The sequence below is a fragment of the Mustela putorius genome, unplaced genomic scaffold, assembly GCF_011764305.1.
Source record: "Mustela putorius furo isolate JIRA1106 unplaced genomic scaffold, ASM1176430v1.1 tig00003867_pilon_pilon_pilon, whole genome shotgun sequence".
Lineage (NCBI taxonomy): Eukaryota > Metazoa > Chordata > Mammalia > Carnivora > Mustelidae > Mustela > Mustela putorius.
This window is the reverse complement of record NW_025422019.1, coordinates 25030806-25052334: the sequence shown is the minus strand read 5'-3', so window position 1 is coordinate 25052334 and position 21529 is coordinate 25030806. Positions and strand designations below refer to the sequence as shown.

Sequence of the window (21529 nt, the reverse complement as noted above, 5' to 3'; positions counted from 1 at the left end):
AAGCAGGAAAGAATGTCCAATGGAAAAAAGACAGCCTCTTCAATAAATGGTGCTGGGAAAATTGGACAGCCACATGCAGAAAAGTGACTGATGTTTTTAAATGGTCCTTCTAATTGCTGTGTGGAGACTATATTTAAGAGGGTCAAGAAAAGACACAGAGAGGCCAGGTAAGGGGTTAGTGATATGGGCAAGGTAACAGTGCTTAGATAAGGCTGGTAACAATGGGACTGACTAAATGTGGTTGAATCTGGAATATATTTTAAGGTGGTTTTGCTGACGAGAGTAGGAGAGAGAAGAGAACATAGGGTGACTCCAGCTGGCGGTTGGCAGTAGTATTTCCTGAGGTGAACATGCCAGAGCCGGGGAATCAAGGATTGGATTGCTCTAGATAAATGTGAGATGTCAACCAAACATCCCAGGATATGATAAATAGACATCTGAACATGCAAGTTTGGAGTCTTGAGAGTCTGGAGCATGAGGCTGAAGTTTTAAGTTTAGAAAGCCTATAGATAGAACTTGAAGCACTGGACTGCAATATTTCAGCCCTGGAGTATTTGAATAATGCCCAGTAGTCTGAGGAGAAGAATGAAAAGGGAGGAGGAGTCGAAGAACATAACATAGGGTAACCCAACGCTGTGAGGCTGGTGAGAGGGAACAGGCCCATCAGAGGAGTGTCCATTGACATAAGAGCTTCCAGAAGAAGGAAGATGAAATTGTTAATAAAGAGTAATTATAAAATCACTGAAAGATTTTGTGTCCTTCTTCCTTTCCTTTCTACCTCTTCCCAGGCAACAACTTCTCAGGAGGTAAAATGGAGTAAAATGGCCTTTAGTCTATAAGATATACAGCTCATGGTCCAGCTAGAAGATAGTACAATAATCAAATGATGAAATTATAATTCAGGATAAAGAGAAGAGAGGACTAACTCAGGATGAAGACAAGGGTGGCTTTAGGGAGTTGGTAACTTTAAGCTGGAAGCATGAAAATGAGTAAGTTTACTAGGTAGAGGAAGCTGGAAAAGAATGTTCGAGGGGAAGGAAACAATACACAGTGAACAAGATAAATGTAATTTTTTCCTTTTGTGCTTCCTTATTTTTTATGTATTTTAAAGAGAGAGCATGCATGAGAGAGCACAAGCAGGGGGAGAGGCAGAAGGAGAGGGAGAAGCAGGCTCCTCACTGAGCAGGGAGCATGATGTGGGGCTGGATCCCAGGACTCTGGGAACATGATCTGAGCCAAAGGCAGATGCTTAACTGATTGAGCCACCCAGGAGCCACTCTTCCTCTTATATTTCTACTGCTTTCTTTCCTTTTTTTCTTTCTTCCTTTCTTCCTTCCTTTCTTTCTTCCCATTCTATCACATTCTTTTCTGGTTGCCAAATGAATACATAAGTGAAAGAATGAGTAAGAGAAAACAATGCATACAAAAAATATGATTTCTATCTAAAGACTGTGCCATGATCAGTTAAATTGGAGGAAAATATATTTCATTTTAGTTTGCTTTAGCGCATTTTGGAATTATTAACATGGCTAACTTTTGTTTAGCAAAGACGGATTATTTACATTTTGAATTGGTGATATTTTTTGTTTTTGGTTTGCCTGTCTTCATTCCATTGAAGTTACAGAGGGTACTAGCAAAAGAAGAAGGGGATAAAATTCAAAGACATCAAGTTTTGCCTCCTCATCCCATATTGATATACACTTTATATTTAAAATAGAAAACCGTCCATAAAATTCAATTGCTCAATCACATAACTTACTGTAATTATTCTGAAGTTAGAGCTTTTTATCAATTGGGTTGTCTACTTACTTGACTTAGTAGGAACTTTACTCATATCTTCCTCAACTTACCATGGAGTTATGTCACAATAAACCCAATGCAAGTTGAAAATATAAGACAAAATGCATTTAAAACACCCAACCTATTGAGCATTGTAGCTTAGCTCAGTCTATATTAAACATGCTCAAATGTTTACATTAGCTCACAGTTGGGCAAAATCATCTAACAAAAAGCCTATGTCATAATAAAGTGGTGAAGAGCTCATGTAAATAGATTATATACTATACTAAAAGTGGAGAACCAAATGGCTATATGGGTATAGTATGGTCACAAGTACATGGATTCTTTATCCTCATGATCCCGTGGCTGACTGGGAACTGCGACTCGCTGTCACTGTCCAATATCAAAAGAGTATCATACCACATATCACTAGCCCAGGGAAAAAGTCAAAGTTCAAAATTTGAAGCACAGTTTCCACGGAAGTCATATCACTTTTACACCATCATAAAGTTGGAAAATATTCAGTTGAACCACGTAAGTCAGGGACCGTCTGTGCTGTGAAATCAGTGCTTTTATTTGTTTGAGTGACAAGTCTAGGGAGAAAACTTGATCCATAAAATTTATTCAAATAATTGATTGAATTAATTTTAAATGATTTCATTTACCTTGTCAGCCCAACGAATATAGACTAAAGCTAGAAATACCACTCAGTGACTGATACAAGTTGAGAGATTCTTTTAGGGTAGAGAAGGTGTGGCCGTTTTGACTCATGCTGATTAAAAGTAAAATCTAGGAAAAACACTATACTTTTCCTAATATCAGCATAGATTTGTTAGAATCCCAGGTGGTAAGACTTCAATTGATTTGCATGAATGCAGAGTTCAATAAGAAAAGATTCAAATTTAGTTGGAGTAAAACTGCTTAATGATTCCAAATATTACTTGTAATATATTAATATAACGGGTTTGAATACCTATAATGGAGTCTCTTTCATTTGGGTCTTAAAGGTGTTCTCACAGCCACTAATGCTGAGTGCTAGGTACACGCTCAAGTACCTGAGAGGAAAGCACTTTAGGTTAAAAGCACTTTCTCTCCTCAGCCTCGGGTTAAAAGCTATTTCAGGATTCTGTTAAAGGCATTCTTTGGTCTTCAGCTTCAGCTTAAAAGCAGCTTTGATGAAAAGTGCTTTGAGGCAGGTGAAGGATTTTATAATAAACCATATTAGGAGCCAGGGAATCCTGTGGTTCTGTGGAAGTGTTGGCCAGCTCCGTGGAGGTGTGGTGCAAGCTCTGCGCGGGTCTGCCTGTTCCCCATGGGCGGCTCTGAACAATGTGGTCCTCTGGTTATTCTATGCAAAGAAATTGAAAAAACATTTCCAGGAATGTAATTGGAGAGAGGGGGTTATGAGCCTAAATTAGTAGGCCATGATGCACATGTTTCCGAAACATTTTGTCTCTTTTGGGCTTCCAGTCAAATATAGTGCGTTTCTCTTTTTTAGCCCTTACTTTTTTTTTTTTTTTTTTTTAGCCTTCCCTTTAGAAAGTGACTATGCAACAACACTTCTAGAACACCTTATCCTGGCCCGAAGCTGCCCACGTAACTGAATAAATAGATATCTCATTGTGAGATACACTTTGTGTACTGAGCATTTTCTGGATTCATTGCACACTCTTCATATTACTTTTCTGGCTAACCAGACCGCCCATTGTCGGGGAAGGAGTGCACGTAAGGGTGGAATGGAATAGCTCAGTTGGGTTTGCCTACTGCAATGATATTCATCACCCAGACATAGAAACTGAAGTGTTGGTATTAGTGGATGAAAAGACAGTGACTTAAGAGGAATTCTGAGCTTGCAGGGGTTAAGGGAAATTCAAGAGAGATGGCAAAATTGTGAATGTATCCCAGCTAAGTACCAGGGAGTAGATCTGACTTCTTCTGAGGAAAGATCTCACATGGACTAGAAAGAAGCCATTTCTCACTTTGTGAGATTTAGCCTAAGAGCTGTTGCTTCAGGTCCTAAAACACCAGGTGAAACATGCCAGTGGTTAAGAAGAGCAGTCTCCCCATTGCTCTGGAGACAGAGTGAATCTAAAAATGCTGTGGGAACCAGAGCTTCAGAGTACTGCTCAGCATGTGGAAGGGTTTGTAGATTTGGAAGCTCTTGGACAGCACCAAGAGAGGAGGAAGTCATGTCTCAGAAGATACTGGCTGCATAGTTGTGGTGAAATGCCTGCCTTGGGCAGTTTGTAGGTAATGAGGTATCAAATGCAATACTTTCCAGGTGCTCCCAGAAATAGTCAAGGAGACTTTAGAGAAGGGTAAAGTCTGAGTTGCTATGGCTATACAACTGGTAGTCACAACTTAGGATATTTGTGCCTTAATATCTGTTATTTCATTCATATCCACAGGCTGCTGGGGCATGGCCCACTGTCGTTAAATAGGAAATAAGTAAAATTAGATAAAAAGCACTAAGAACGTCTTTTCATTAGTTTCCCAAAGTGGGACAAGTTTGCAGGGTATGGAAGTGCTTCTTTTTTTAACATAGAATATTTGTAAGCAGTGCTAACGTAACTAGTTTGTAAGAAAGGAATCTCATCTCACACATCTGGGTCCAGTATGCAGCCCATTGTTTTCTGCATGGGAGGTCCCCAGTAAATGTTTGTCAAATGAGTAAAAATGAATAATGAGCACTAAATGAATAATAAAATTGCCTATAAAATCAAGTACAAACTTCTGAACCTGGCACTGCTCAAAATACCTGCCACAGACACTTCTCATCCAACCCTTTACCTTGCAGACAAAGCATGGTTCCCATGCTTTCCTACGATTGCACACCTTGAACGTCTCAACCAGCTCTCCACATGTCCAAAGGCTCAGAGTCAAGATTCAGTTTCAAGACCACAGAATAAAGGAAACATGAATCCTTCTCACACTTTTCTCACTTGTAATTTCCCCAAATCCATGACCTCAATGTCCCTAAAGCTTTTGACATTTGATATATTATGTTGTATTTGTTGTAATTTTATCTCCCTTACTCATTTTGTAGTCAGCTCTGCCTTATGCATTTTTGTATCCTCTTAGAACATAGTGATTTAAAGAATATATATGAGTAACAATCAAAACATAAAAAAAGTAAGCATAGTTGTCCTTCATCCTTATTACTGGAGAGTGCACGTCAAGCTATATAAGAACAATGTGAGGCAGACAGAATGCTCAAAATGTTGGCTTTACTAATGCAATGCCACAAAAATCTCACCCTAATTGATCTGTTTTGCAATTTTCAGAATACCTACTCTGCATTCAGGAGAAATGCTTGCAATATATCATGCCATAGAGAGAGTAGAATTAGGAGTAGAGTATGAGAATTAAGAGTTATTATTTGCCATGCTAATTGCTCTTTGTGTAGTATCAACAATCATAAGAGATATTATCTGGAAAGTGTTAGGACAGAAATTTTCATTACCTTGTCCAAAGCCTCAAAGCAAGTAAATAGCAGAGCCAAGACTAGACTTCGAATCTACTTCAAAATTCAGTGATCTTTATGGCTTAATGACTGCAATACATTGTTTTCCTGAGTAAAATACAATGCATATAGCTCTTTCAAATAGCTAGGGAGAGCTTGTCACCACCACCTTATCACTTCACACCATATGTATCCAGATCCAACAAAGAAAATGGTCTTTCATATATTTCATTACTGCAAGCATTTTTTATGTATTTAAACATATATAAAACTAGGTACAGTTTTCTGTCCAGGTATCTCTTTTTCCCAAGAAAGAGCTGCATTTCTTGTTAGATATTCTAGGAGTCTAGGATTCTAGGCTGGTGATAATGGGGGCAACAGACTGGGAACCTTTTGTAGCAGAGGTTGCTTAGACCACTTCTAGTCTCCAGATGGTGTGCCAAATCGATTAGCACAGACTCTTTCTAGCGGATCTCAGATGAGTGTCTATGATCCAGCTCGGTATATGAAACTGAAACACCACACACATATCCATGCCAGCCTCTCAGACTCTTGACTGAGAGAATTGCATCTGGGAGACAGAAGTTTCCTTTGGGCTTTTGGTAGTGTTCGTACTATAATAACTAATTGTAGAAACAGATGGCTTTGGGTTATCGCAGGAAAGTGCTTTCCACTAAAACTTTACTCAGAAGTATCATCTCCAAAATTCCTCAAATGCAATGAGTGTCCCATATCCCCAACTTTCTTTAGATGGGCTGTTTATTCCTCACCTTCTGGTACTGGACCAAGATCCAGTACCTGTTTTCCCTGTTTTCCCCACTACCCATATCCTGCCCAACAGTCCCTTCTGAGGCCACAACTCCCTGGCCAGGGCTTCTGCTTCCCATTCTGTCTTAGAGAATGAGACAGCCATGTCTACTACCACATACAGTGCCTGGTATGGGGCACTGCACCATCACACTTGGAATATTTCTCTTCCTATACTGCACAGCCACCATGGGAATGCTTTCTCCATATTACCATGACATCTTGAGTTGGGCATAACCTCACACATAGATGTGACTGTCTCTCCTTGTGTGTGATCAGCATTGTATTTCTAACCATTATTACTTTTCTTCAAGATTATTCATTCATACTATAAATATGTGATCTTTCTGGTTAAAGGGCATGCACACAAGTGTGTTCATGAATAAAGGGATCTTATGCTAGAGAATTTGAGATATCTGACATCATTGGGAATTCTGTTTTTGATGAAGAGAGGGCCTAACCTTGTTGTTTTTTTCACCCTAAAATGTTTGACTTCTTCAACTGGTAATTATGTAAACATATTTATAGCCCAAACAGGCTCTTATTTCCTCTTTTGACATATTAATTGTTTCTAAAAACATTAAGTGAGGTCCTGTCAAATTCTTTACATAATATTGAACATTCTCCTATGCTAATTAATCTTTTTTGAATGGAAAAATTGTCACATGCTCAAGGTCCCAGTGCGTTTGAATAAATGTGGAATTTCTGTTCAACAAAATACTGTTCAGGAAATGAATGTATGAGATGGAGCACATAATGATGGAGTCTGGGGAGGTGATGGCTTTTCTGAAATTTAGATTATCTGGAAACTCAAGATATTAAGATATCCTTAAGATATTCTTTTCAGCCCATCTGCTTTCTTATTTCTCAGCCTCTGGTTGCATGATAGATTCCTTCATTGTGAGGTTAACCAAGGCCAGTCCTCTTCCCCCTCCATCCTTTCTTTTCCTGCTATGAGTTTGAGTTCCAAGTTCAAAGGGACAAGTTAGGAGTGATAGATTCAAGTTAATGACCTTCACATGTGTTTAACTTGGATGACATCGTCTCTAAAATCTCCCTCCTGTCTAATATGGGTAGATAAGAAAATCATTAAAAAATTGGAGCTCAACAACTGTTGAAAGAGAATGAAATTTCTCTCTTTTGCTCTTACATTTCTGAGGGAATTGGATCTTATGAAAATGTCAATCCTTGTAGCAGCCTCTTAGCTGGCTATCCATGCAAGTTATCCATCACAGCACAAAGCATAACTCAATGGCCGTATGCATCCCAGAAAGATAATTGGGTAATTTTAAGATTTAGTCCAGGTACACAGGTTATAATCTGGGGTGAAATTTGAGCAATAAATATATAACACACTTTCCTATAAATATTGGCCAAATATATATGACTTATTGAGTTTTACAATCAGACAATATTTTGATTGTCTTACATGTCTGAACATACACATTGCTGGTATTATTGTCAAGTCAATCTCCAATTCCACAAATAGTCATTAGCACTAGGTGTTAGTTACATGTCTGCCATATGCTAGCTGGGCAGAATGTTCAATTTTTTAAAAAATAAATATATGAAATAGGTACCCAATATGTGGCTTTATTTTTCTTCAACAAACCCTAACTTAACCTTATTGATTTGGATTGATGTTTTCTATCAAATATAAAAATCACTTCTAATATTTATAATGGAACATCAAAGGTAAAATGCTAGAGATCACTGAAAATGGGATGGAGTTAGGTCCTAGTATTAAGTAGGAAGGACACTGAACTCTTGGAAAAAATACAAGTTGGAGAAGGCATGTATAAACAGATATTTCTTTCTTATAAACTTCTTTAAGTTTCTCTGAATTCTTTTCTTTGTTGGGCTTTTTCCCTAAGCTGCTATTAAATTGTGAAAGTGCGTTTTCATAAAACCTCTTTATATAAGTGTTGCTGATTTGAGGAGGGGAGAAAAGTTTCCTCATTTCTCTTTTGTGTTCTTTTTTTCCGGTGTGAGAAGAAAGTGTTCAGATCATCTTTTTAAATAATGAAAACAATAATAACTGTTCCTGGGAGAATAAGAAAGCAAAGCAGAGGCTTTGTTTGACTTATCTGTGATAAGGCACTTTGGAGCTCCGGTTTGTGTGAGTTGAAGAAAGAGATGTACACAACACTCCAACCCTTCTATTATGACAGTTTATGCTTCCCCTACAGCTTATTTAACTCCGATGCCTGGGAAATAGACACAATTACCACCTTATGGAATGCTACTTAACTTTAAATGTTCCCTCCAGAATAGAAACCCACGTCATCAAAATTTGTCTGTTTCTCAGGAATTATTTCTTCAGAAGGCTTCTGCATACGCCTGTGCAATTTTAAAATTTAACCCAAGGTTGCTTAGAAATAACTATGATATAAAAAGAAAGAAAAAATTCCCACACTAAGGGAGTTTGTTCATAAGAGTTCTATGAAAGAGCTGTGTCCTATGCCCATGTACACTATAATCATTCACTCTTTCAGCTGTTATCAATTTAAAACCAATGAAACTCCCACACTGAGTCCATTTGAGCAGTCAATTTTAATATCTCGAGGCATCTGTAGTTATTCTGAATTGGCTGCAAAAGCAGAACTAACAAGTTAAGCTCTAACCATAAGTCGACATCAGGCTGGTAAACCATACATCAAACACAGACAGTTAGTCAATACTCCAGTATGAAAAACCAACTAGCATTTTAAAGAAGAGCAACATATTCATAATATGTTTGGCAGTCTGGTTTGCATTGCTTCCTCGATGGCTGTGTATTTAACTTTCCAGTCAACAGGGAGCTCCTCGCACTGGCAAAGCAACATGTTTGAGGGCAAACCAGTCAGTCTTCTGATTTGTGGGTAATATTTCTAAATGAGAAAAAACGCGATGGAAGAATGTGCCTTTTGTGAATAAGAATCTAGAGCGTGTCTTAATAGTTGCTTTTTATAAGAAAACTGTTTCAACCATATGTTCTGGATCTTTGCACACAGTCCCTACTTCAAATATTATGTCATTGTCAGGCCATGTGTCTCAATTTTGTGTTTGGAAAATATGGTTGCTTGAAATACCTCTTTCTGTCCCAGGAGTGACTCCATGACAGGGCTGTTGCCTCCCATAGAGAGAAGAAGACAATGAAGGAGGAGTATTCAAACATGATCAAGGCAGTCATCGCTTCAATCAAATCATTTCCAAATTTCTGGGGCTGGGGGCCTTGGGCGAGGGGGAGTGAAGGGTGTTTACGACATATAGCTGCCTATTCCCAGAACTCTTTTTATGTACTTTTATTTTATCTTCAAAAAGAAAGGACATATTAAAGGGAAATATCTAAGGAGGAACAATGCTACATAAAGCTTATGTTTTCAGATCTGTTGCCCCAGAAAATGCTTTGATAAAACATACTTACAGCAATACAGTCAATTTCAAAGAAAAGTTGGGAGACATACCTCTCCATAGTGCAATTTGACTAACACTGACAGACCACCAATTACGATGATCCAAATTCAGATATGGTCTCTTGTCTCCTTCCCACAAAGGAAAATAGAAAATGCTGGACTAGCACTTCTGCAATACCGAGTTACTTTCCTGATGACTAAACTTTACAGGGAGAACAGTTACGCTCTACTGTTGCTACTCAGGTAGAGTAACAACTCAAAAGGGATCGTTTCATATGGAACAAAATTTGCCACCACCACCCCAATAACGTGACACAGTTCTTTTTTTCTTCTTTCTCTTGCGAATTTGTGGACTCTTGTTGATTTATAATAGACATGAATATGAGGGGAAAGATTTGCAGACGGAACTGTCAGTGATACTAAAGGAAATAAAAGAGCAGTATCTTAATCTTAGGATATGTCAAAATGAATTGTTGATATTAATATTTCCTGGGCTTGTAACAGTTCACACATCTGCTGAATGTGGATCCCGATGAGGAGATATTGGTTGTGAGAGATCTGATAGATTCTATCCTTAGAGACACATTCAACGAGCCCATAGTGTGGACTCAAATCCCAATAGTACCATGAATGAGAAAGGGCTGGGACCTCTTTTCTCAAGCACCACGGAAAATTCAATTCATCTCACTGCCCGTGAAGCATTTATTCATACATTTGTTCAAAGTATCAGTGTTTAGGTCACGATGAAATTCTGTTTTCCTCTCCCTCAATTATCTACTTCAACACAAAATGAAATCACCAGCTAGTACTTTGTGTGAGCAGGAGAATTATAAAAACTACAAAGGAGAAAGTGAATAACCAGCACTGGCTTTGGATATAGTTTGTAGGGCCTATGGAGGCCCTACAAAGCTAACAGGAGCTAAGCTGAAGAATCTTCCACCACCTGTGAAGCTGGGTTTAAGGAGTCATGAGGGAACTCTGGGGTATGAGAGCACCTGCTGGAGAACAGCAGGATATCAATAATAAATGCTAACCTTTAAAAAGGGGGATTCTTGTGAACACTGCTGCCCCACATCTCTTTCTTCTCTCATGTGGTTTCATGGAGGGAAGATTTAAGATATGATTAGAGGACTGAAATGGTCACAGACCCCCTCTCCAGAGGGCAGCGGCCTCCTGACACAAGAAGGAAATAGCACATTAGCTTGACTTTTGGTCATCTGCAACAACTTGAGGATATGCTTCCAAGAACACATAAACTTTGGCTGGTGCACTTTCTGGGATGAAAGGGGGGAGATTTTGTACCCTTTTTTATAATCTATACACACACACACACACACACACACACACAAACACACACACACACACTTTGAGTTAAAACACAGAGTATGCCCAAAACATGACATAGATTCCCTTTCTTATGAAAGAAAAGCCATCTGTATTTACTGGTTCCTTGTTGGTCCTCATGCTCTATTTCTTCTTATTTTATGGAAATGTGTCAGTCCTCAAAATGGAAGGTTTAAAGGCAATATTTCAAACTGGCACCAGGATTAGACCAACCTTATAAGGTATGCCAAAACTCTGGGCAATATTTTAAGGATAGATAGTCCACGGAATAAATGAAACCAATATCTACTGCCATAGCAAGAATTAATATGGATTTCAGAGACCACTGGCTAAAAACAAAATGCCAAAATGCTGGTTTTGAATCAATTGGGTCATATTCATTTTATATTCCCAGCACTTAGCAGGGCTATTATTAGGCATCCAGTCAGTTTTAGGGCTGAAGCCTGATACTATCTGGCATTTTCTCTTACTTAAAAAAATGGGAAAGATTTTGAGGGCTTGACTGAAAGGGAAAGAAATGTAATTTAAAGAAAGGAAAAAGAAGAATCATTATTATATTATTATTACAATTATTATTATTGTTATTATCATTGGCATTATTATGATACACAAATACCCCCAAAATAGTATACTATATCAGGAAATTGTTGATAAAACCATCTTTTGGTTATATGTAACTTTTTCAGTTATATGTAAGTCATCATCTTAAATATTATATTCTAACTAATGCCTGTGTAAAAGGTTTCTCTCCATAAGAAAGGAAATTCTTGAACCACAGAGAAACCAACTTATTAGTCTGGCTCATTCTTTTTCCCCTTACCTAATTCACTCCCATTTCTGGACCTCATTTTTCTCTTGTTGCTCCAAAGTTATTCTGCTTTTAATATCTCATAAGACCTGGATCATTTCCTCCCTGAATAACGAGCTTTTAAAAGACATGGGCTTAACCTGCTAGGCAGGTGCACTTTTTTCTCAACATTTGCCATCTCTCATGGTGACCTGTATTTTATTATTGAACAAAAGATAACTATGTGGTACTCTATTACCAACACATTTGCTCCCAAGAGCCTTTAAATAACAGAAACTGCCTGGGAACTGTAAATGCAAAGGAACCAGGAAGCTTGTAGGCCAAGATAAAGAAGCTTAAGGTTGGCTATTAATTTTGGTTAATATTAAATCATGACATAGCTCACACGTAAGGATCACAGTTCAATTATGAACCGTAAAGAAGTTTAAAGAAAAGAAGATTTACAAGATATTTTTAAGCACATTAGTGCATATTGTGGAAGTTGTGGGAATATTTCAGGCCCAAGCAATGATAGACCCATGCCCCTGTATATAAATTCAAATACAATTATTCTCAGACTAACACTGATAAAGTGGCAAAATTAGAGCGTATCTTTACCCAAAGGCATATTGTAGTGTTGCTCATAAATATTTTGCTTAAATTAACAATGTGGCAGGTAGCTTACTCTGTCACAAATTGGTTCTGACAAATCATTTTAAAAATACTTTTCTCTGAACTCAATGATTTTGCCATTCATAAAGATGACTGTTGAAAGTTTAGGGTTGATAACTTGTATCTGCAATTTGAATGGCAAATCTTTCTTTACTTCTCAATATAATTGACATATTTTATAAAAGTACTATAATTTCAAAGACATTATTTTCTCATGTGATGGAAACCTTAAACAATTAGTTGTGTCTGTGTGGGTAATTACTTAAATGTTCCAGCAATTAGATGACACTGTGTAAGTGGGTGTAGCTAGAAAAGAAAATTAGCTCATGCCCATTTATGTATAAAGAGTACCATGATGAAAATTACCAAAAAGATAAATATGAGCCAACCATAAATTATCTATGCACTTGCCTTGAAGTAAGCAAGTTACTACTGCCTTTCCATGACACTTGCCAGGATTGGTTTTTCAAATTTTAAAGGAATACTTGAGAAAATGGTTTCCCAGGGCCATCTTGATCATTAACCCAAGTAAAAAAGGAAAGAAGAGAGAAAAAGGGGAAGAAATGGAAGGTGAAACGAAAAAAAGATGGAAGGAAGAAAACTGCCAAATAATTAAGATAAGCTGGGCACTGTGTAAAATTCTTCCATATTTCATCTTATTTAAATTTTACAGTATAAATTTTGTAGATGAAAAAGTCAGTGACCCAGTATTAAGTTATAGAGCTGGTAAAAGGCAGAATCCAGCTTTAAACGTAACTTAGTAAAATTCTAAAGCTGCTATACTTTCAAATAAACTCAATCAAAAGCAAGGAGTCACAGAATAGAATACATAGACTGTTTCACTGAGAAGATTGACGTCCCTGATGACATAAAGGCCCAGATGCAAGGAAAAAATGAAACTCTGGGGGGAAAATACCTGTATGAGACAGTCAACACAAAAAAATGGATCAAACTAAAAAATGGCTTGATTTAAGGAAGTGATGAAGCATAAGCTTTAAAAAAAAGAATATTATAAAAAGAGAGAGAGAGAGACAAACCTAGAAAAACATTCTTACCTATAGAGAACAAACTGATGATTATCAGAGGAGTGGGGTTGGAGGGATGGGTGAAATAGGCAATGGAGATTAAGGAGGGCACTTGTGAAGAGGACCAGGTGACGTATGGAGAGGCTGAATTTCTATATTGTACACCTGAAACTAATATAACACTGCATGTCAACTAATTGGAATTAAAATAAAAACTTAAAAAATAAGAACATTATAATTTGCGTAGCCCATTAAGTCATAACATTGAACCCATGGATATGTCAGTCCAAATCTAGCACATGACTTGGTTAGCAATTCCATAATATTTACATGATCAATATAAAGTAAATTCGGTGCCTATTTTTCTTCACGTTTAGATCCAGAATGTGGGAGGCAAATGGAGGGCATGATTGTGAGGGTGAAGCAGCATAAATATCCAATGCAACTTTCAAATGTAAAAGAAAAGAGAGTCTTTTTCATCACGATCAAGAGGGATTTCTTTATAGATCACAGAGGTCATGATATTATAAGAAGAGAGAATGAAGTCTGGTACTTGGAGCTGCAGTAAGCAACCTTATATAACTGTAATTGCACGAATACCGGTTTTTGGTTTTTAACTTTTAGGATCAATCTATAAATTAATCATAATTATAGAAATCTGTAAAATAATGAGTTTTTATAATGGCTGTGATCACCAAGACAGCATGGTACTGGCATAAAAACAGACACATAGACCAGTGGAACAGAGTAGAGAGCCCAGATATGGACCCTCAACTCATGGTCGATTAATCTTTGACAAAACAGGAAAAAATATACAGTGGAAAAAAGACAGTCTTTTCAATAAATGGTGCTGGGAAAACTGGACAGCTATATGTAGAAGAATGAAACTCGACCATTCTCTTACACCGTACACAAAGATAAACTCAAAATGGATAAAAGACCTCAACGTGAGACAGGAATCCATCAGAATCCTAGAGGAGAACATAGGCAGTGATCTCTTCGATATCAGCCACAGCAACTTCTTTTAAGATATGTCTCCAAAGGCAAAGGAAACAAAAGCGAAAATAAACTTTTGGGACTTCATCAAAATCAAAAGCTTCTGCACAGCAAAGGAAACAGTCAAAAAAACAGAGGCAACCCACGGAATGGGAGAAGATATTGGCAAATGACAGTACAGACAAAAGGTTGATATCCAGGATCTATAATGAACTCCTCAAACTCAACACACATGAAACAGGAAATCATATCAAAAAATGGGCAGAAGATATGAACAGACACTTCTCCAATCAAGACATACAAATGGCTATCAGACACATGAAAAAATGTTCATCATCACTAGCCCTCAGGGAGATTCAAATTAACACATTGAGAAGTAAGAATTACAATAGCAAAGACAGAGGAGATGAGAGGGGAAAAGACACTAAACATCCTGTCTTTCTTGTCTCGTCAATGGAGACCCTAAGTTTTAGCTTTCCATGATTAACAGAAAAATAAGTACAGATTTAAGTATATTGGATGTTCCAGAAAAAGCCACTGAAAAGATCAAGATCTGGTCTACTTGATTGTGAGTATTTGGGGAGGAACAGTGCCAGGTAGATGAGGTCTGCTTTAACCGAGTCAAATTCATGTCTATTGTAAAAGAAATCTGAGATAACATCTAAGCTTGATAAGTCAAGACATTATGATTTTAAAGATAAGGTATATATTGACAAAAACCAACTGACCTCTACTCCAAATAACAGTAACAGAAGTTATGGAGTCAACGACCAGAACTACAAATAGCAATAGTGCCAAGTGGTGCCCCAGAAGGAGCACCAACTGGGATGAGGCAGGAAAGCCTGCTTTTCATCATACAACTTGCAGCCATACTATTGAATCTTTAAAGAGGTTGTTTGCTTCATAATATCGATTGCAAAATAAAGCAATAAAGCATTACTTTCATTTTCTACTAATAACACCATTATGGTTTTATCCACATAAAGGAAGATGAAAGAAACTACCATCTAAACACAGTCCTCTCTAATTCTATCATTTTGACATAATGAAATACTAGTTGCTCCAAAAACAAACAAACAAACAAACAAACAATTATTATCCTTTTTAGAAATTGCATTGCCAGGTGTTTTCTATTCTTGGATGTCAATGATGCTATTCGAAAGATTATATAAGGTAGTTTGGCTGACACTTTATAGAGAGCTATTACTTCATGTCCAAAACCAAGCAGAAAATATACTCAAACACACTTACCACCCTAAAATGTACCTTCTTGCCTACCATTTACATATTCAACTGATTTGAGTTTTATTTCTGATGAGATGCTCAATGCAAAAACTCACATTTAAAAGGTACTTGCCACTCCCTTGGCAAATGTGAAATTTCTCCATTGGAGAAATGGAAGGCTTTTCAGAAGCCACCCCTGCCATGGTGCAATGAAGGCCACACTCACCCAAGCTAATAAGATTTCTTTCCATTGGGGATCATCCATAATTATTGGCTTGCCCTTTTTTGACATTATAATGTACCCTTCTCATTAGTCGTATTAAAGAAAGTAGAAAATGCAGCCCCATCAAGGGACTGTTTCCAGATCTAGATCCCACCCAATGAAATCACATATTGGCCAGGTCTCCATGAATGCGAAACATAGATAATAAAGAGTTTGTGTCTGAGTTCAGACTGTGTGATATCGGGACAACTCTCTTTTCACATAAAGTGCTTTGTGGATATTGTTCTGCTGGCATTATGAAGTCAAGAAGGCACAACCCTTCCTGCTCCTTTGCTGCTGCTCGATACAGGTTGGCTGAATTCAAAGTTCAGGCCTCTCAACCTGTTGGTAACATTACATCAAGAAGTAAGAAACCCTTTCAAAGCGGGGGACAGCCCTGCAGAGTCCTCCCAGGTGTCAGGAAGCACACTTTTAAGACCCAAACTGTCACTAGCTTTCTGAAACCTTGTTGTGAAGGACTTCATTCTAGATCTAACAGATAAGAGAGCTGAAAGAATTTGATATGTATTCTCATGAGCAGGTACACTGAGGACAATTTTAAAGGCCGTTACCTCTCTTTCTGAGTAAGTCTTCTCCTTGAAAGAATGAAGGCATTTTACTTGGAGAGACCATTTAACCATTAAACATTCATTGACTTTTTATAATTTTTTATAACTGATCAAAAACACCGATTTCATTGCTTTTTCTAAGTGTTTGTGTTAAATACGCTATGACAAAAAGACTTAAAGTACTAAATTTGACTGGGCCTGTATTTTTAAAAATCGGTTTAATGCTTTTTACTCAGTCTAGAGAAAAAAATGTCAGTAAACGCTTTTAAAAAATTCGCAGTTAAAACTGAAACAAGCTCAAGAAGTGATTATATTTGCATAACTTGATCTGTATTTGGAAGAAAATTCCACTGAAGACAACAACGGAAGCTTATCAAATCAGAATTTCACATAGATTTTCCATAACCCTCCTAATGAATACTGACTCATTGGTCAGCTATGGTGGAAATTTAATGGAGCTCTAAGATAGGAAATGTACACATCAGAGTGTGTTCAGTGGTTCCATGACGTCAGTATGAAAACTCCATGTGGCCTCCAGTCCCTCTCAGACCAGTGCTTTAGCACTGCTGTGGTGAATTCTTCTGCATTTTGACTGGGCCCAGACCCTGCTACTGAATTCAAAACCTTTTCATTTTGCTACATTCATGAAAAAGGTGGACTTTATGTCAACTTGCAATTGTTTGGGCTACTAAGTTGGTTTTCTGTTTTTGTTTTTTTTTTCCAAAGTGGCAGATAACTTGCAACAGAATCCTCTCAAAGGAAATGATAACCAATGGGGTGTGTTCTCAGACAGAACTGAAGATACTGGTATCTTCTTATATGAAGTTGGATCTCTAGAGATCCAAGTGACTCTGAAAAGGACATCTTTGGAGTAAAAGTCTGATTCAAAGCTGGTTGCTTGTTTTACCCCCAAATGCTTCCATTCTAAGAATTTTCCACCCTATTAGTGATATGTATGTTCATGCTTCATAACATTTCTTCTTCCACAATTGGTTCAAAATGCCAGATGATTCTTGTGATAAATTCTCCTGTTTAAAAATTGACTGAAATGGATAGGAGAGACAGTTATTGTAACCTAGCTAAATAATTCTCATGCTACGTATTGCTGAAAATATTAAGATCTGTTCTGCCCTGTTCCTGAGACATGATCGGGTATTGAATCACCTTTTGACTCCCATAAGGATCAATCTTTCAATTTTGTTCTCAGAATTTATTTTAGAAGGGTATTTTAGCCCATTTTCAAATTTCTTTTTGTATTCAATTTTCAAATTTCTTCTTGTATTCAATCTTCAAAATATACCCATCAGTTAGAAAATTTAAAAAACAGGGGAAATAATGGACTCGATGCATATGGTTTCTTGTTAGGAAAATAATACATTTTACCTTTATAATTTTTAAGTGATTTCCAGTTATAGAAATCTACTTTACCACTGGTTCTATGTATTCATTCATTCTTTCTCATCTCCTTGGCACCACAAGAGTAACAATAGTAGCTAATAATAATAGCATTAAGAGCAGAGAACATTTATTGAATACTTATGTTCCAGAAACTCTATTAAATGCTTTACATGGATTAACTCGTGTATTTCTCTCAATGGCCCTCTCAGTGGTGGGTATAAGTATCCCCATTTAGCAGATGAGATATCTGATCTTCAGAGAGATCACGGCTTGTTCAATGTCAATGTGAGTGATTGGTAGCACCAAGGTCTGAGTTCTGATTAGGTTAGTGTCAGAGTCTATGTTTTTCTATTGTGGCGGCTAGGGTAGTCTAGAATATTTTGTTCTTTATAACAGATACATTTGCAAAATACCTACTTATTTCCATTTAGATTGAGCTTTTAGTTCCCCAGCTCCCAAATCCATACATTTTCATGACTCAAGGTTGTCTTAGACCTTCTTAGCACTCACTTCAGACTGTGAGTAGGGTAATCAGGTAACTTTTAATCCAAATCAGGACACATCTGAGAGTGAAAAGGCCTGTTGTCATTAAGCATGCTGGAACAATAGATTTGCACCTGGATTGTCCAGGCACATGGTAACATGCGTTCATTCTAATGGGCCACCAGGATACCTTCCTCTGCCTCTTGGTGCGGAGCCCAGCTCCACTGAGAGCAAAACTGAGGTATTGTTTTCAATGACACTGTGCAGCAACCTTTACTTTCTCAGGATTAGTTTTCCAGACAACAGTTTTGTTTTGTTTTTCCTTTGCTGTGGAGCAGAACATTCAATAAACAACCTAAAAAGAATAAAATATCCTAATATTTCTTTAGAGCTGAATAGCTATGGACACAGAGGCATATTCATTTATCACTGTTACAGTAAAAGTATAAAATGTCCTATACCTTTAATAAGTCCCTTTTCTTGCAGCGTTTTCAGCGAAGGTCTTCGGGTGATAAACTTCTTTAATCTGCTTTTAACTCGGTTTTTGTCGCTTGTATCGGAAGCACTATGATGCAGTCTGAACACTGGAGATAAAAAAAAAAAAAGCTTTTGGTGAATTTCTCCTTTATTATTATTACTTTATTCAAATATGAATAGAAAGCAGTAGTTATGGAACTGCTAGAATTAACAACTCAAGCTCTTCTGTTTAGACACAGCTCATGAGTAAAAATTTGCCTGTATGAAGTTATTAGCTCTATTGCCACATGAATGTGCAATGAGAATGTGGTTAGTTCCATCCATTCACAATTTATTTTCACTTTCACTTGCTCACATTTAACATGCTAACCTTTATCTGCGTAATTCCACTTATCTGTGTCTACATACAGAATAAGGGCCAAAGAAAATTCATCAAAATAAAGGAAAAAGCTCTTAGAATTGTTCATTTCAGTTAATCATGATTCTATACAGCCTGTGGGTAATTCAGGCATTTTCAAACATCGTACAAGTCCAAATAATTTTGTCAATCTTCTTTTTTATGTTAACTCAAGGTGATTTCTTTTTCTGAAGTGGATATATTTATTTTTTGCATTTTAAAGATTTTATTTATTTATTTGACAGAGAGAAATCACAAGTAGATGGAGAGGCAAGCAGAGAGAGAGAGAGGGAAGCAGGTTCCCCGCTGAGCAGAGAGACCGATGTGGGGCTCGATCCCAAGACCCCGAGATCATGACCTGAGCCGAAGGCAGTGGCTTAACCCACTGAGCCACCCAGGCGCCCCTGAAGTGGATATTTTTTAATTTTTTTTTAATTGATGTGAAATCACCACCAGTTCTAGGTAAAATTCTGAAACAAATTTGCGTCAGACTTTTTCCACGTCTTCTTTGGTCCCCCACTCTCAGCTTTCTATCCTAAGCTCTATCTTCAAAGATAGGTGTATGTCAAATTTCTATATTAGCTGAATGTTTACTGATCATCAGGCCCCACGCTAAAGACTGTGAATTTCAGGATGAACATAACACTTAAGGTCTGGACCTTCATAAGTACAAAGTCTAAATACATTCAAAGTATCTTATTATTCATAATTGATAAGAATTCATTGTCTCCGTAAGAGAATAGATCTTGACTGGGCCCTTCCCTGTCTTAACCCAATTGCTGACATACTGGGAGGATTGGGGGCACTTTCTTAGGTTCTTAGAGGCCCTTTTCCTCTCAAATCATATTTTAGAATAAATCAATCATTCAATTAGGTTAATAATAGTGCCTGTAAATTTTATTAAGACCCTACTACATGCTTGATACTTTCCTAAGCATTTAACATGATTTAACTTAATTCTACTGCAGTGTAAGGTCCATGTGGGCAGGGATTTTTGTAAGCTTTTGAGAGTACCAAGCGCTAACCACTAGACCACCAGGGATTTATAAACTTTTGTAAATGTTCACTAATGTGTCTCCAATACCTCAAACATTGTTTAGCATGCAAATGTAAATGTTCACTCAATATTTGTTGAATCAATTCTCACAATGATATTTCTAAGTATGTAAGAAATTCTAGAGATGAAGAAGCTGAGACAAAGAGTTTAAGTAACTTGTCCATGGTCAAGTTTGAATATGGGAACAGTCTAATGAGATTTTTATCTGGTATTGTAATTTATTGGAGTATAGGTGAAAGAATGAAAAGCGAAAAAAAATATCAGAAGTTCAGTTACTCATTGAAAGTAGAATGGCTTTAATCAACTGTTTTTTAAAAATAGCTATTGGGTAGGAAACATTTGCTAGGTTATCATTGTATGATAGCTGGACATGAGCCATCCTAACTGCTTCTGAGGATCTCAGAAGAAAAAAAAAGAGAAAGACAGGAGAGAGGTGCAACTGGAAAAAAATAAATTGCCTGAATTAGAGGACTTGAACTCAAATGTTCCTTGTGGGGTCTCCAAGGAACCCACAGAAATGCTTATAGGAGAGCGTTTGCTATAAAAGTCTACCTGGCCCAGATCGTGAGAAACCTTCTTCTGTCCCTAGCTTTGACCACAAAGTAAGTGCAAACATGTTAGCAAGATGGGGATTTGGAGTAAAGTGAGAAGTGAAGGACAGAAGAGGAAAATATCTTGCCTTCCTCCCAGCTAGGTGAAGAGTAGAGCTTTAATTAATTAATTTATTTATTTGAGAGAGAGAGAGAGAGAGACAGTGAGAGAGAGAGCATGAGTGGAGAGGAGGGGATGAAGCAGGCTCCCTGCAGAGCAGGAGCACAATGTTGGGCACGATGCTGGGATCATGACCTGAGCTGAAGGCAGACACTTAACAGACTGAGCCACATAGGCACCTTGGAGTTAGTTTTAAATTAAGTTCAGAGTTTTGTTTATCATAAGGGATTAGACACTATTAAATACTGAATCGAGATAATACTTGCCAGTTAACTGGACCATAATATTTTCTATTACCTTAAAGTGGGGTTCTAAATCCTGGTACTATTGACATTTTAAGCCAGGCAATTCTTGTACAGGACAAGTAAGATGTTGAGACGCCTTTCAGGCTTGTGCTCGCAATAGGCCAGTAGGACCCCCTCCTCATTGTGACAATCAAAAATGTCTCTAGACATTGCCAAATGTCTTCCTGGGGGGTGGGGAGGGGGAAGAGCTCCCTGTTGAAAATCACTGCCTTAAACTGAAGGGAAAAGTTACAGGATCTGTTTAAGTTCTCATTTACTGGTTGTGGAAGGTCTACTCATACACTGAGAAAATGTGAAGAAACTGTGAAAAGAATAAAAAAAAGGAAAGAAAAGTATTATTTTAATAATATATCTCTTTACAAACAGTGTATGTATATG

General features: G+C 37.4%; 1 protein-coding gene across 2 annotated transcripts in view; it reads right to left on the bottom strand.

Annotated features, from left to right (window-relative positions):
- The window catches only part of ARHGAP15 (Rho GTPase activating protein 15), a 605619-nt gene that overhangs the window by 235793 nt on the left and 348297 nt on the right, over positions 1-21529 (bottom strand). For both annotated transcript variants that reach the window (XM_004757889.3, XM_013059079.2), the window contains exon 9: positions 18666-18788. In XM_004757889.3, coding sequence (XP_004757946.1) covers positions 18666-18788 — 123 coding nt within the window. The remainder of the gene's footprint in view (positions 1-18665; positions 18789-21529) is intronic.